The sequence below is a fragment of the Antrostomus carolinensis genome, unplaced genomic scaffold (genome assembly GCF_000700745.2).
Source record: "Antrostomus carolinensis isolate BGI_N321 unplaced genomic scaffold, ASM70074v2 scaffold34882, whole genome shotgun sequence".
NCBI lineage: Eukaryota > Metazoa > Chordata > Aves > Caprimulgiformes > Caprimulgidae > Antrostomus > Antrostomus carolinensis.
Genome location: NW_010302247.1, coordinates 5,388 through 21,439, shown reverse-complemented (window position 1 = coordinate 21,439; position 16,052 = coordinate 5,388). Strand labels below are relative to the sequence as shown.

General features: G+C 35.4%; 1 protein-coding gene across 1 annotated transcript; it reads left to right on the top strand.

Annotated features, from left to right (window-relative positions):
- Positions 1 to 4,131: 4,131 nt before the first annotated feature.
- RO60 (Ro60, Y RNA binding protein) lies at positions 4,132 to 10,943 on the top strand. The gene is made up of 8 exons (XM_010163743.1): positions 4,132 to 4,711; positions 5,221 to 5,441; positions 5,678 to 5,824; positions 7,240 to 7,377; positions 7,691 to 7,807; positions 8,532 to 8,645; positions 9,102 to 9,248; positions 10,521 to 10,943. The coding sequence occupies exons 1-8, from the start codon at positions 4,132 to 4,134 to the stop codon at positions 10,671 to 10,673; spliced, it is 1,617 nt and encodes a 538-aa protein (XP_010162045.1). The 3' UTR covers positions 10,674 to 10,943.
- The last annotated feature ends 5,109 nt before the right edge of the window (positions 10,944 to 16,052 follow it).

Sequence of the window (16,052 nt, the reverse complement as noted above, 5' to 3'; positions counted from 1 at the left end):
GATGCGGAAGGAATCCGGAGAGGCCGTCTGTGTAAATGGCCACCGCCCGCTTGGCCCCGGGGCGTTGGGAATCCCGAGGGGGGATTAAAGGGCCTGGCGTGTGGCGTTACTCGTCTGCTTCGCGTCACTTGTGTCTGTCATCGGTATAGAAGCCGACAGCCAAACTCACAGGTTCTCGGGTATCAACTTCAGATGCTTTTTCCTCATAATTTTGTTCTCGCCCGGTTAAGCTCCCTTTTTCCTCCACTCAAGAAATGTTCTAAGCAAACAGACTTTTAAGCAGATTCTGCAGTAGAATTTTTTGAGCTGTTATGTGGTTCCATGGTCTGATACTTCCTGCGCTGTCACCATACCGGTGACCATCCATTTGTGATCTGGGAAATCTCCTAGCGTTCTTGTTCACACAGTGGTGCTCATTCTCTGAACTATGAGGACTTAGGTTGTTGTCAGAGCTCTGCTGTAGTGTCGGTGGGTTTTGTTACAGCCACAGCTCAGTGTGATGGTTATAGTCTCTCTGCCAGAAGACACTCTTTATATAAAATCTTCAATTTAGTGCTTATAAAAGATTTTGAGAGCAGAGTAGGAGAATGCAGTTTCTAATAGAACAGAGTGTATATGATTTTGAAATATTTGAAGACAATTTGAAGTGTTGTCTTTAAAACGTCGTTGCATTTTTTTTCATAAAAGATCTGACTTGATTAAAGTTTAATTCCAGATTGTTTCACTGCAAAGTTTGGTTCATCACTGTTAACTTAGCGGTTAAATTTAAGAACTTAAGTTAGAACATAGTTCTGTTGAAGCTTTGTGCTTTTTGTATTTTTTTTCATATGTACCTGAGACTTGTAATGTAAGACATTTTATTTCTTAGGAAAACTAGAGGTGAATTGAAATAGTAATGGAAATATAACAGAGGTTAACTTACAAATCTCAATCATGTTATGGTAGAGCAACATAAAGATCTTGACATACCAATCAAGATGTAAGTGCTGTAGAAGCTGTTTCAGGCCACTCAAAGCCATATTTTAGTTACAGATTAATTTATATGGTGTTTGGAATATACAAAAAATTCCCTTAATGTTATTTCTCTTTTGTTAATAACGGTGAGCAACTATGTATTTTAGTTCAGCAATTTTCATTATAAAGTATCTATTCTGTGGCTTTGAAGGCTTTTCACATTGCTGTTTGCATTCAGGTAGCTCAGAAATTGGAAATGCCTGTGGAGCCAGAATATCATTGATAAATCCTCCAGGAGCGTTTGAAATGTGAGTTCACTACTGCAGCTCAGTGGAAGAAGAGTAGGGTTATGGCAGAGCGTACATTAAGCGTGTATTCACATTTATCCATCTGCAGGGGTGAAAGTTGTCTGTGTTGTACAGATGTTAAAAGAGAAAATACACTTGAGGCCTGGGCAGAGGAGAGGGACTGGTTAGAGGGAGGAAATAGCTTTGGGAACTTGTGAGGTTGAAATATAAAACAGGACTCAGAAATGGCCAACATGGTTTAAGTAGTTCAACACTGAATAAGTGCTTTTCCAGTAGATCCTGGTGAAGTTCAAATCTGATGAACTTCTAGTGTGGCTGTTTAGTGGTGAAATTACTGGTTTACATCAGCTATTGCAGATTTCAAGGGTAATTTTTAAGATAGAAATTTATTTTTAAAGATTTTACAATTTGTATTAAGATCCAAAAGATTGTGTTGGTTTGAAGCTCTTTTTAAATCCCTGAGCCATATGAGGTAAGTCTGTTTTGTAGCCAAGATTGCTTATCAGAAGGCATTGATAACTTTCTTAATGGTTTCAAAAGACTTGTCATAGGCATTTTTAATGGGATAAGTACTACAGGTAATTAATCCATTGTGAAATACTACGTTCTATCTGAGAATAAGTCTTTGAAGGCTGAGTGAAAATGAATCTCTACAGAAGGTGGAAATTGTAGCAGCATCTGGTTTTTTGTAGCTCATAATATATTCCTAAGAAGGCAAATCAAAAAGTTAAGCTTCAGAAAAACTAGGAGTGTGTGTTTGTAACTGTCTTTTAAAATACGTGTGTGTGTCAGCAGGCTGTGGATGCTAACACATCCCTCTTTCCAGTGCTACGAGTCCATACAAAAGTAGACATAACAATTCTCCGTTACTAACATGTGTAAGTTAGGTTTGTTACACAGTGTGTACAACAGTGAGAAGTGCAGCAGGAGAATTTTTTTCTCTGATGCTTAGCACTAAACTTTTTAAATACAATACAAAAGACGTAACAACAAAGCAGAGAACAATTTGCCTTTCAGGATGATACCCTTGATGAAAACACTAATCTTGTGTTGCAGTATTTTATAAACAAATCTAGGTTTTAAAGCAGATAAATATTATTTGTCATTTTAGAAATGTTATCATTATTGTTCCCGTTCTCAAGGTGGTGATGAGAATGGTGGCTAATTTGTATTAGTGACTATAAAACTAAGTGTGTGAGCACAATGAGACTCTCCAAGTGAGAATTAAAATAAAATGGACTTATTAGATGGAACCTGTGCAAGTGGAAAAATGTAGGAAAAAAACTCTAAAATATTCAAAGTAGTGCTGGTATTTTTTAATATCAGCAGAATGAGATCATGAATGTTTTGTTTAACCAAAAGCATGGTTCTTCCAGTTCAGTTTAAGTCCTGGTAATCCATAGGTGGCTGAAAAGAGTTTTCCCATTAGCCTCGTTATAATGTAGTGGTATTTATTATAGCAGATGTGTTAAAGATGCAACAAGAAATTATTCTCAATATTTTATATATATGGAGATTTTCCTACCCATGCGTGTTCCTTTATCCTTCCCATTCCTATTTTTGCTTCAAGATAGTTTCAGTATCTTCCCCTGTGCAGGTTTTTCCTGATAAATAAACTAATGGATGGTGATAGTGTTTTTTGTTTGGGTTTTGTATGTTTATTATGAAACATTACCTACTGTTTAATGAAACCAGCTTATTGAAATAAAACGTTTTTAGACATTAAAATGTACTGATATGGTATTCATGCATTGCAAATACCACCCTTGTTATTTTCAGTGTATTTGCATGCTTCAGATGTCAGTGAAAAAGTCGGCTCAACCATGATGTGTATTTAAATTGGTTTGGCAGGAAACGTGGTTAGAATATTTAAGCACTAAGAAAAATAGCTGAGCACTAGTGCTCTGGATAATACAATGGAAGATATTTCTTAGTTATTTTTTAACTGAAACCTGCATTTTTAACCTATGTTTCAGCATATGGCTTCTGTTTTTACAATTTTAGCAGCATATAGAATATAATGGGAGCACTGATGATTATTTATTGTTTAATCCTGGATGCAGACAGCACATCACTGCAGATAGGCAAGAATGAAGAAAGGGGAAATTTCTAGTCTCTTGCAGAGAAAGGAAAATTCTGTGTCAAAGAGAAGGCAGTGAAGTTGATTGTAAACCAGTGCACTACCTAAACTGGGGGAAAAACATCCCTGTAAAGCAGTACAGAATTTGTTGTTATGTCTGTGTGTTTTCTTGTATCTCACTCGAAACAGCAGACTATTTGAGCCTGCAGCAAAGATATTTTTTTTAGCTACTGTCAGTTGTTAAAAAGCTGTTTTGCAAGCCTCACTGAAACCCACCATATTTAAACTCTCACAAAGTTTTCTGACTAAGCAGTTTTTCAGTATTTTAGTTCTTAAATTTAGCATCATGTTTCTTCATTTGGTCTGTGTTACCAATTCTTCAGCAAAATAGAGTGAGGCAAGATCTCAGTTTTGATCAGTTTGGTATGCAATCTGAAAATGTACCTAAGAACGTGATGTAATATAGTTAGTGGCAAAAGGGTGTAACACCAGCCACGTTTTCTGTGTACCACTTAATGGGGTTAAGTAGTTTCTAAGTTGGTTTTAAAGAAATACATTTATCACCATTTTAACTCTGAGGTTTGTATTTCTTTTCCCCTAACTGGTAAGTATTATTGCACACTTATCAAGTATACTCTTACTAAATTTATGAAGGAAAAATTACAAGTGTGTAGATAAGATATATGTACTTTGCTGAGAAGTGATGAAAGAGTAAGAGTAATCTGGTTTTCACAAGAGTTCTTAATAAAATTTATTATTCTTTCAACAGACCTCCTGGAAGTGTAAACAATGGAGGACGAGGAAAACCAAGTGCAGCCCCTGAATGAAACGCAGATGCCGAACTCTGCAAGTGGTTACGTGTGGCATGTCACCGACATGAATCGGCTGCAGCGTTTCTTGTGTTATGGTTCAGAAGGTGGTACTTACTACATCAAGGAGCAGAAGCTGGGCTTTGAAAATGCAGAAGCTTTAGTAAGACTCATTGAAGAGGGTAGAGGTTGTGATGTTGTTCAAGAAATAAAAACATTTAGTCAAGAAGGCAGAGCAGCAAAACAGGAGCCCCTGCTTTTTGCTCTGGCAATTTGCTCACAGTGTTCGGATGCGAAAACGAAACAAGCAGCTTTTAAAGCTGTTCCTGAGGTGTGTTGCATACCAACCCATCTCTTTACTTTCATCCAATTTAAAAAAGATCTGAAGGAGGGCATGAAATGTGGCATGTGGGGCCGTGCACTGAGGAAAGCTGTTGCAGATTGGTACAATGGAAAGAATGGCATGGCTGTTGCTTTAGCAGTTACAAAATATAAACAAAGAAGTGGTTGGTCTCATAAAGATCTTCTGAGGTTGTCCCACCTAAAACCTGCCAGTGAAGGTAATAAATTTTTATTTACCTGAAAATACTGTGTTTTAAACCTTTTATATTTACCGTGGAACTATTTTGGAAAACCCAAGTACCATTGTAGACTGATGATTTCTTAGTGATGGTATCCTGTAGATTGCACCTTAAAAACAAGAGTGACCATATCCCTGATCATATCGGAAATTGACCTGTTTATCTTCAAGGTAAACAGAGTTCCTTCCTTCTTTTTCTTCACTGAGTCAAGAGAAGATAAAATAATACAATTCCCTCAGTTTGTTCCTGTTTACTTACAGATGATGAAATAACACTTTTTCTTTTTTTTTTTTTTATTTGGGAAGATCTGTTGGTTTCAAATATGTTAGGCTCATTACTTTTAAGGAGAATAATATAGTAATTAAATCTACTGCCCTAAGTTGTGTGACCTTTTTAATAGTTGGTTGACAGGTCTGAGAAGAAAATCTTCCAACTCATTTGCTTGCTAGATGGTAATCAGGCTTGGAAAATGTTTTTCTTTACAACAGGAATTGCTATAGTCACTAAATATATTACCAAAGGGTGGAAAGATGTCCAAGAGGCTTATAAAGACAAAGCAGTTTCTGCTGAGACTGAAAAACTCTTAAAATATCTGGATGCTGTGGAGAAAGTAAAACGCACGAAAGATGAATTGGAAGTTACTCATTTAATAGAGGAGTATGGTCTAGTTAGAGAGCATCTCCTGACAAACCATCTGAAATCTAAAGAGGTAGGTTATCTTCATTAGCTTTGTTTGGAGTAACACTTTTCAGAGTCTTAAGTCTCAATTTCAAAATAGCCCTTATGCTGTTTTTCGAAGTTATTTGCCCAACTAATTTAAAATTATGAAGATCTTCACATAATTTGCACGTTTATTTTAAAATACACTTATTTAATGCACAGATGTCAGTTCTCGTAGTTTGGGAATCTCATCTTTTTTTTTCCCTTCTCTGTCTCTGATTGTAGGTTTGGAAGGCATTGCTGAAGGAGATGTCCATTTCTGTATTGTTGAGAAATTTAGGAAAGCTGACAGCAAATTCAGTACTTGAACCACGAGGTTCAGAAGTAGCAATAGTGTGTGAAAGACTGAGAAATGAGAAACTGCTAAAAAAGGTAAAACTTTTTCATAAGCAGTGCCAGCCTTTGTGGTTTTTGTGCTCTTCATAAACTGTATTTCTTCAGGCAACCTCTTTACAAGATTAAAGGGATGTTTTTGGAGGAAATGCACAGTTTATTCTTTTTAAAAACTACAGTGGAATACCTGCACCTTTATTTTAAAACTTATAAATATAATTTCTCATTTGATTACCCCTCCACCCCTCTATTTCTGAAACTTTTATACAAATTATGTATATTGACAGCTAGGATCTTTTCCTAAATTAAGGCTGTGGCAAGCTTTGCCCGTTGGGTTCATCCATTGCTACGGAGTCTTGTAATTTAGAATCACCAATACAAGCTTAAAAAGTGAGTGGAAGTCACTTCTGTAGGACCATAGGAAGTGAATGAAGAAACTAGCATAGCAGCTGAGAGGAAAAAGAAGATGGAACAAGGAGACTTTCTCCTTTCAGATAGCTTTAGTATCCATCAAAGAGATGAGAAAATAAGAGGGAAAAGAGAATTCCCAAACAAAATTTACAGAAATTTAATGGGAGATAGAAAAGACAAGTGGCTTTTTCTAATGGTTTTGTGAGTTGAGGAGATTAAAATCAGGACGCTTAATTTCTTCAAGACCATAGCTGAATTAAGGAGAACAACAGTAAGTCCTTCTTTTCCCATCCCACTGCTCTTCCCTTTCTCTGGTTTCTTTAATGGTAATACATAGTTACTGGGGCACTGGAGAAGGGAGAGCAAAAGATGGTGGCACAATACCTTGATGGAAGAAAGACAATGGACAGGCATACAGATTTGCTAAGGTTTGCTGCTGGTAACGATCAGTGACTGAAACTCCCCTTGAGGAGAGAGGTAACAAACTATTGATAAATCAGTAAAGTGAAGATGTGGTTTCGCATACTTGGCACGCGGCAGCCACTGATTTCATTTATGTAGAGAAGGCAGAAAAATAAGAAAATGTTTGGAATGTCTTCTTATAGTAAGAGGAGAATGAATGCTGTATTCTGAAAATAGTTTATTTGTCCAGTTCTGCTGTATCTGACACAAAACTAGTTTTCTCCTTTCCCCTTAGCATGACAGGCACTTTTTCTTTCTGTAAGCCTGTGGTAGAAAATAGCAGTGGACAGTCACAGACATTGACCAAAATTCTGATGGTAGCATAAGATAACATTTGGAATTCATTGGAGGATTCTGGAAAGGGAGTGACATTCCTTTATCAGAACAAGTATCAGTTCATATAACAGCTGTGTAAAAGCTGCATGAACTCTTCAAATTTAATAAATTTAAAGTAACAATATACTATACCAGAGATTTTTTTAGGAGGATCTTAGTTTTAGTGTGTAACTTTTTTTTTTCTTTTTTTTTTTTAAAGGAGTTAATATTTTCAAAAACTTACTATTGATTTCTTTTGCCTGTAGGGTAGAATACATCCATTCCATATTTTGGTTGCATTAGAAACTTATAAAGCTGGACATAGTAGCAGAGGAAAGCTTTGGTGGCGTCCTGATGAAGACATTTTAGAAGCTTTAGATGCTTCGTTTTACAGAACTTTCAAGGTACTGTAGTTCTTCAATTTGTTAAGCTTTTTAAGAATTTTCTGGTTTTTGAAAGCTTATAAAATGATCAAGAAAATTTTGTTGGGTGGGTAACAGTTTTTAAACTTTATAACAAAATTCTTAGGAATTGGGATTTTTTTTAAATGAAGAATCAAAACTTCATTATATATTCAGCTTTTGGCAACATTAATTGTCCTAATGTTACCCCAGAAAGAATTTTTAAAAAGCCCCACTTTTAGGGTTAAAAGCAGAAGAAGGAAGTAAAAATGAATATATTAATTATCCATACCTGTTTTCTTTTTTTTCCTTTTAGACAATTGAACCAACAGGAAGACGCTTCCTACTCGCAGTTGATGTCAGTGCATCAATGACACAAAAGGTTTTGGGCAGCGTGCTTAATGCTAGCACAGTTGCAGCAACCATGTGTATGGTGAGGCGTTAAACTACTTCTGTTTATATCTATTTGCAGCTTGAGCTGTTCTTTTGATAGAAAGGTGCTCTGAAGCTGGTTAGAAATCAGAAGGAAACTTACATGTAATGTTTTTGGGGTACCTTGTGCCTCACTGGTAGACCAGATGCTTAAAGCTACTGGCAACCAAATTCAGGAAGATCAATTTGAAGAAGCTGGTTTCAAGTATAAATCAAAGTGGTCAAGGCTGCTTTTTCACTTACCTTAGCTGAAAATACAGTTTAATTTTTTTCAGAAGCATTCCTAGAATAATAGAGATTGGATTAAGAAACTTTAGGATAATTCTTTTGTGCATTTTACTTATCAATACAGCCTTTGTATCACAATCACTTTTCCCTCAGTTTGATATTCTAAAGCTTCTTGTGTATTTATATTATAGAGGAGCTGAACTTTTGTTTGTGTTTAAAAATGTTTAGTGTTCTATGTCAGAGGAAGGAGAAGAAATATGGAAGTGTCTTTACATACAGTAATTAGAGCAGTTCTTTAGATTTTTCCCGTATTTATTTGCAGTAATATTACAGAATATTTAAAATGTAGCATGAAGGGTTAATGCATGTGAGGAGCCATGCTGACTTAAATACAGAAGGATATGTCATGTTGTGTATTTGGCAGGGAATGCCTTGATTCAGACATTAAAAATGCTGAATAGTATTTTCTTTCTGAATAGTTTTTTCTTCTTTTGCAGGTTGTAGCACGTACTGAGAAGGATTCCCATATTGTTGCCTTTTCACATGAAATGGTCCCTTGCCCAGTGACAGCTGATATGACGTTACCTCAAGTATTAGTGAAAATGTATGAAGTATGTAAAAAAACCAAAACAAATACAAAATGTAGAAAATAGCTGTTATGAGTATCAGAGTTTAGAAGTCTCAGCAGTTATACTGTATTTTCTTTGTAGTAAATTCTAGTACTGTGTTCAGTCTGTATGTATATACTAAAACACTGGATTTTTTTTTCTCCCTTCTATTTAGAGAAAGTCCAACAAATACAATTATTTCAACTGCCAGATACTAAATATTGCAATTTTAAATGGCAGTGTTAGGTCACAATGAGTTAGTTTGGAAAGAATATTAAAAAAACAAACAAAGAAAAAAAACACTGGACAAAACTGAAATGAAATGAATAAGTTGAACTGCTGTTTAACAAAGAAACCTCTGTGTGTGATAAAACATGAAGCTTACACAAAAAGTAGTTTTTCCATGGTTTACTAATTTCTGTATTAATATGCTCCATGTATATATTTTTTTCTTTTAAGATTCCAATGGGTACCACTGATTGTTCCCTTCCAATGATATGGGCTCAAAAAACTCAGACAGCTGCTGATGTCTTCATTGTATTTACTGATAATGAGACCTTTGCCGGAAATACTCATCCTGCAACAGCTCTTAGAGAGTACAGAGAGGTAAATACGCTTCTGACTGTTTATAATTGATGAATACAGTACAAAATAAATACTAGTTCTAAAAATGTTTTAGAGACTGAAGTAGTTTTGATTTTTTTTCAGTAAATAAAAACTGATATATTCTGCAGTTAGGCAGAATCAGTGCAGATACTGCTCTAATTGCATATATTTAAAACCACTGACTTGCTAAAAGGATTTGTAATTATCCTACAGTGCTCAGTGTACTGCAATATCAATTAAAATTCGTTTGGTATTCAGGGAATGTATGAAATCCTGCATTCTCTATATAATTAATTTATAATTTTTTTTAATAGGAAATTCTTACAGATGAAATTCAGTTCACAGAATTAAATTTAACTTTCATGTCTGCAGTAGATACCACAAAGTTTAAATGAAGTAATGAAGATAAGCCTGTAGGGAAGCTGGCAGTAGGATGAGGTGATAGTTAGCTTGTGAAGAAAGCTCACTGTGTTTTAAAGGGGCTACTCTAAGCTGTGTAGCTTCATAATTTTGAAATGGAATGAAGAAAAATACCTTCTCCAAGCACATTGCTATTATTTAATAATCAAACAATCTTTTATGCTTTAAGGGAACTATTTTTTTAAACTACAAAAATACTTTTTGTCAAATGTGTATGTGTGGACGTTAATCTTCATATCACGTCCACCCAGTTGAAATTCATACCAAAAATCTTTAACTTGCCCACTGTGTTTTAGTTTTCTTAGTTGAGATTAGCTCCCATTCCTAAATTTGTGCTCTAAACAAAGAGTTCTGGTGCTCTGGCCTTCATGCCACTTGCTTTGCTTCACTGTACAGATTACTAACCTGCAAATTCCTCTCATTTAGCAGAATTGTCAACCACAGCTGCTGGATTTATTAACCACTGTTTGGAAATCTTGCCTTCAACAAAAACACACTTATTGACTCCTGTTAGATGATATGATAATTACTATTGAAAGTTTTCTCACAGAATCAATTGCAGAATAGCAAGTGCAATGTTTACATTTGAAATAATCTATGAATCTTAGTATTGCAGGAAATTTGTGCTAATACAGCTCCTTGTAATTCTTTCCATTTATTTAAATACATCCACTGCAGGTGAAGTACAGTGTTGACAGGCAGTCTGCAGTTCTGATTATGGCATATCTAGTTTCTATCAGTGTGCTTATTCAGACAGTGGTTTATGCAAGCAAGGTAGTAAGATCTGGTCATTAGCATGTTTAAGTTGCTTTATATGTGTGTTCTGATTATTTATTTTTGTTTTTCCTCTAGAAAATGGGTATTCCTGCTAAGCTGATTGTTTGTGGAATGACCTCAAATGGTTTTACGATCGCAGATCCAGATGACAGAGGCATGTTGGATATATGCGGTTTTGATACAGGAGCTTTGGATGTTATTCGAAACTTCGCTTTGGATTTGATTTAACTTTCTAGGCATCTGCTCTTCCCAGTGGGTCCATTGCTGGCAACAGACTGCATCCTGGGAACTCCCAGCCAAATATACTTTATTAGAATATGGCACATGATATACATATCAGAATGTTACCTTTTTGTGAAGGGAAAACAAGAAAAGCAGATGAGAAATCTCTTTTTTTTTCCTGTTGCACACAATTTAAAATAACAGTGGGAAGTTTGCTAAAAGTAGCTACAGGGTTACACAATACATAAATTAATTTCATTTATAATAGGTTATAAAAATTAAGATTTTTTTTTCCCCCCATTACTGTGGAATGCTTGTTTGCAAGAGTAAACTGGTGAGTTACTCTTAGGATGGGGCAGGAAAAAAAAATTATTTAGTGTTTTTAATAATATCAGTTTAAGAGTGACTTTGCTGAGAGGGGTTTTTCTTTGGGCTTTTTTTAATCTCTGTATTTGAAACAAATTACTAAGGTTCAACATTTTGCATTGTAACACTTCAAATCTGCAAAAGAAGAATTTTCTGACACATGTGAGACCATGTGACTGTGATGCAGTATAAAAGTTACCCAGTGAAATTTTATACTGATAAAACTGAAAGTGGAAGATCTTATGCTAATCTTTTTCTATCTAGATTGTAATTTGAGTTTTCAGGAGTAAAGTGTAATTCTCTTGAATTGAGGGGCAGTTTCTGTACAATGCAGTTTCAGAAGGACTATTTTAGGATTAATAATGCTTTACAGGAAGTTCTAAAACCAGATTTTAGTAGGAAAAGATGTTGGAAATGTCTGGGAAGCCACATTCAGTTCATGTTACAACTTCAGGAAGCATCAGCACACTTTCAGTGAGGAAGATCAACAAGTGCATGTGTCTTGGCCTGCTGTTGAAAGCTGAGTGGTAACAACCAGAAACAAATAGCTATGTTATGTTTTCCTCAAAAGAATGTATTCAATGATACAGAAACAATCTTCCTAACAGGAGAGTATTTCATTTTTGAAAATCTTTTTGTAGATTAACATTACTTCTGATTTCTTAAATTAATTCAAGCTAACATTTTTCAAAACTACCTCCAGTTTATAGTGACCAATTCTTAAAAACTTTTATAAAATGTACAGTTGCCTCCTTTATGTTCTCAAAATCTTGTTTAGGAAGTGATTGAAACTGGATTTTTTTTTTTTTAGTCTAATAGTAAGAATGTGAGTAAATAAGGAGAAAGCTAGTGGATATCTTTTATCACTTTGGAACAGGAATTGATAGCAATTTATGTGTATATGTATTTAATTCTGTATGTGTGTTTTTATATATGTGTGTATAGGGGGGAAGTTAAACGATCTCTTTAGTAGATCACAATCTTAGAAGATGAGAAAGGTTGGGTTTTTTTTAGTGATGCTTTTACAACTTCCCCTAAGACATGTGTATGTCAGCCTCTTATGCTAATTTTGGCTGTTTTAAACAGTGAATTTGATGTTAATTTGAACATAATTATGATTTATAAAAATAACCCAATTGTGGTAATTGACATGCAAGACCATATTTTTCTGCCTAAACCCCAAGTTTTTAAATGTAAAACTCAAGTTCATATTATACTTTTGATACTTGTAACATTTTTCATTATGCTTCGCACATATTAGAAATTCAAAGCTCACATTCTGTGGGATGGATATCTCTTTTGGTGCTAAAATGTGAGGTTACATGTTACTGAAAGTATTCTGCTACATACTTGTACTCTACCTTAATGAATAAATCAGAACAGTGAGGGAAGCCTTTTCTGACATGAAAACCGTGGCTTAGAGAACTGATGGTAGGAATGTTACCTTTCAGTGAACATGAATGTAGTTACTTCTGAATTATCGCTGCTCCTGTGATACAGCTCTGATAGAATGCTTGAAGAATACAGGACTGCCACCAGCTTGTCAGGTGACATCTGGAAAACAACAAGTGTTCCTACTAAAGCTGAGACATAGCACTTTGAGTTTGAAAAAGAAAATTAGCCATTTCTTCTGAAAAATTTCTTACCACTTTTAGTCTCCTTCCTAAATAAGCACCATGAATATGGGGAGTAAACTGATTTGCTCAATACATGTTAATACTTATTTCAGGTAAATGCACTGATGCTTTGAGGTTGGTTTTGGTAGTAATGTGTTTTAAATTACACAGTAGTCAAACATCTGATTAGATGTTTCCTTCTAAGCTAGAAATGTTGAAAATAACTGATAGATAAGTATCTTCTGCAAGTACTTTTTCTTATTTGAAGTAGTATTTGTGAAGTAATAGGAAATATTTTGGACTAAATATAAAATGAAAACCTAAACAGATATTTCAAGTAACTTTGTGCAGTTAATTGCATAAATTTACTGAAAGTAAAAGATTAGAGTAGTTACTAACAGATTGAATGAACAGTTATAGTAGTGTTGCATCTTTGAAAGCAGTCCACTTTAAAATACAGTTCCTTGAAATAGAGTGTAAGTGAAGGTGAACTTTTCAGTAGAACTTAGAGAAAATATAGCTTCCTGTATCTATTGACACTGGATAGCTATACACTCTGTTAAAGATATTAGTCCATGCTGGAGTACATAATACGCTCCTAAATATTTACTGTATCTCTATACTAAATCTTGTTAGAAATAGAATATTCTAAGTGGTTTGGTTATCTGATGTAAAACTAGCACCAATGAGATCATGTTGTCATCTACTCCTTCAGGATTTTCACAGAGAGGGGAAACTGAAGTAAAGGCTGACAGCTGGAACTTGATAGCATGTTGATCTTTATTTCTACTGCATAGAGGAATGATGCTGCATATTCCTTTTCCGTAGACTGGACCTTTTTTATCTGCCCATATACTGAATTGTAGGGGACAGCATGACTCATTTGCCATTGCATAAATTTGTCCTGATTTTAGTCTTTAGTTATTAAACAGATAATTTCCAAAATGATATCTGGACATGTAAAGAGGCAGTAATTGCCATAATGTTAAAAAAAAAACCAAAAACAAAAAACAACTAAGTGTGCTAAGGCAAAGCTTAAGCATTAGTTCAGTATACAATAAATAACCCACCCTTTCATCAAAGTGGAGACACTGACTCTTCTAAGTTAATAGTATTGTTTGCATTGGAGGAACACTTTGACTAACAAAACAGACATGGGGCTCTAATTGTGCTCTGCAGTTTACCAGTAAAAACTGAACAGGGACAAGGTTAAAGATAGTTAATTTTATTCAAAATGTTTATTAAAAAATGGAGTCTAAATGCAGAGTGCAGCTGTAGACTGGGTGAATGCAGGTTTCCTGATATCTAACAGAATTAATAGGTTTTCAGTTTGCCTGCCATTTGGTTGTGACCCCCTTAACAATTGTAAGTATTACACTATTATATCTAAGACTCTAATGTTCAGACACTTCAGCTTTAAGAAAGAAGAAAACGATATAATGGTTGGAAGCACAGCAGAGCTAAAACATTCTGCTGTAACAAAGGGCTGTAACAAATGAACATCCAAGATCAGGTTTCTCCATGGAAGGGATACAATCGAGAACGTGGAGAGGGCAGAAGGCAGTCAAGATTTGTTAAAAATCATGCAATGCATACATCAGCATTGTGTAATAAATTGAATCATAGAATGTTGTGAGTTGGAAGGGACCCACAAGGATCATCGAGTCCAACTCTTGCCCTAGCATAGGACAATCCCGAGATTCAGACCATGTGTCTCAGGGCGTTGTCCAAATGCTTCTGGAGTATTGTCAGGCTTGGTCCCGTGACCACCTCCCTGGAGAGCCTGTTCCAGTGCTCCACCACCCTCTGGGTGAAGAACCTTTTCCTCATGGCCAACCTAAACTTGCCCTGGCACATCTTCCTGCCATTTCCCCACATCAGCACCTGCCCCTCCTCTTCCCCTTGTGAGGAAGTGATAGACTGTGATGAGATCTCCTCTCAGTCTCCTCTTCTCCAGGCTGAACAAACCAAGTGACTTCAGCCTCTCCTCATACAGCTTCTCTAAGCCTTTCACCAATTTTGTGGTTTTGCCAAGAAACAGAATTTCATGTCAGGCATTTTAGACCCATAGCAAGGAGGAGGACAGTTTGGGATGCTTGTAGAATTAGATTAACAGGCAAAATATGGGGTCTTTACCTACAATCCTGTGTGTTTATAAAAGAGAAGTCTAAAAGTAGGTGTAGAACTGAAGTCAGCAGGGCCAGTGTAAGTGCCCACTATGTGAAGGCCACTAATAACTGGCCCTAAAATATCTTGCTGCTTAAAACCACTGTTAAACCTGTTTGTTAAACATAAATCATTAGGGGGGTTGTGGTTTTCTCTTTCATTGTTGTTTAACTGAGGTGCATAAATGGGTATGGCTTTAAAAGGCTGTTCAACAAAGTATATACTCTTGGCTTAAAAAGTACACCAGCAGTTTTGGAAATGTATTTTAATAATGGCTCTGTCTGTAACAACACTAGGAAAATAATGTTTTTGGTTGCAGAATGCTGTGCTGCTTTATCACGTACCTGACTCTTGGAAGCATTAGTATTGGTTCCATTTATTTTGTTTCTTTTATTACCATTTTACTTTGCCCTTCCTTTTCTCTGTTAATGTTGGCTTTTTAGTCCTTTCTCACCTCCTTGTCACCTCAGGCCTATACTTGAATCTCTTTTCACACACAAGCTCTCATCCAGTCCTTTTTTTTGCCTCTGTTGTTTTTCTGCCTTCTTGCTGGCACTGAGAATGCTGGCTTCGCTACATAACTTATGCCAGAACTGATGTCATAGTATTTATCTTAATTTAAAAAATTCTTATAAAACATTTAATTTGCTGTATCTATCAGATTTTCGGTAAAACTTTGTGTAAAGATCAGTGACAAAAGTATACTTTATTTACAAAAATCCAACATCTGCCTTTGAATGGATTTATTTTTTTAAAATAACTACTTAGAATTGGCTTTTCAAATTTAAAGCTTCTTTCTAGAATCAGTTCAGTGATTCAGAGCTTTCCATTCTGTTAAATATTATCAAGCTGCTGTTACATGCAGAATTAGGGAAACATTTAATATTCTGGATAAATGGGCAGCTTCTTTTCAGTATTGATTAGAGAAAATCTTCAGAGAACAGGATGTAGAAGTAAACCTAAGCAAAGAATAATTTGTCTCGATTGCGCTTTTAATCTTCTTTGTAAGCATTTAATCCGTTTTATAGGTTTATTTGGATATTTGCAGTGGTTCACAGTGGACAAATATGCTGTAAGCAAGCTGCTTTAATGACTTTATTGCTGGAATGGCAGAGATTTCACCTTATGATGATACAGTATAGTGCACAACATTGCTGAGTAAGAGTTAGGGGAGGAAAGGTAAAACAGTAGGACGGTGTATTACGCACGTGCTGCTCTGAGAGCTCAGATCTAAATA

Coding starts and splice junctions, on each gene's coding strand:
- RO60 (XM_010163743.1), top strand. CDS start 4,132: ATGGAGGACGAGGAAAACCAAGTGCAGCCCCTGAATGAAACGCAGATG. Junction 5,825..7,239: donor ATGAGAAACTGCTAAAAAAG/GTAAAACTTTTT, acceptor TTTTGCCTGTAG/GGTAGAATACATCCATTCCA. Junction 7,378..7,690: donor CGTTTTACAGAACTTTCAAG/GTACTGTAGTTC, acceptor TTTTCCTTTTAG/ACAATTGAACCAACAGGAAG.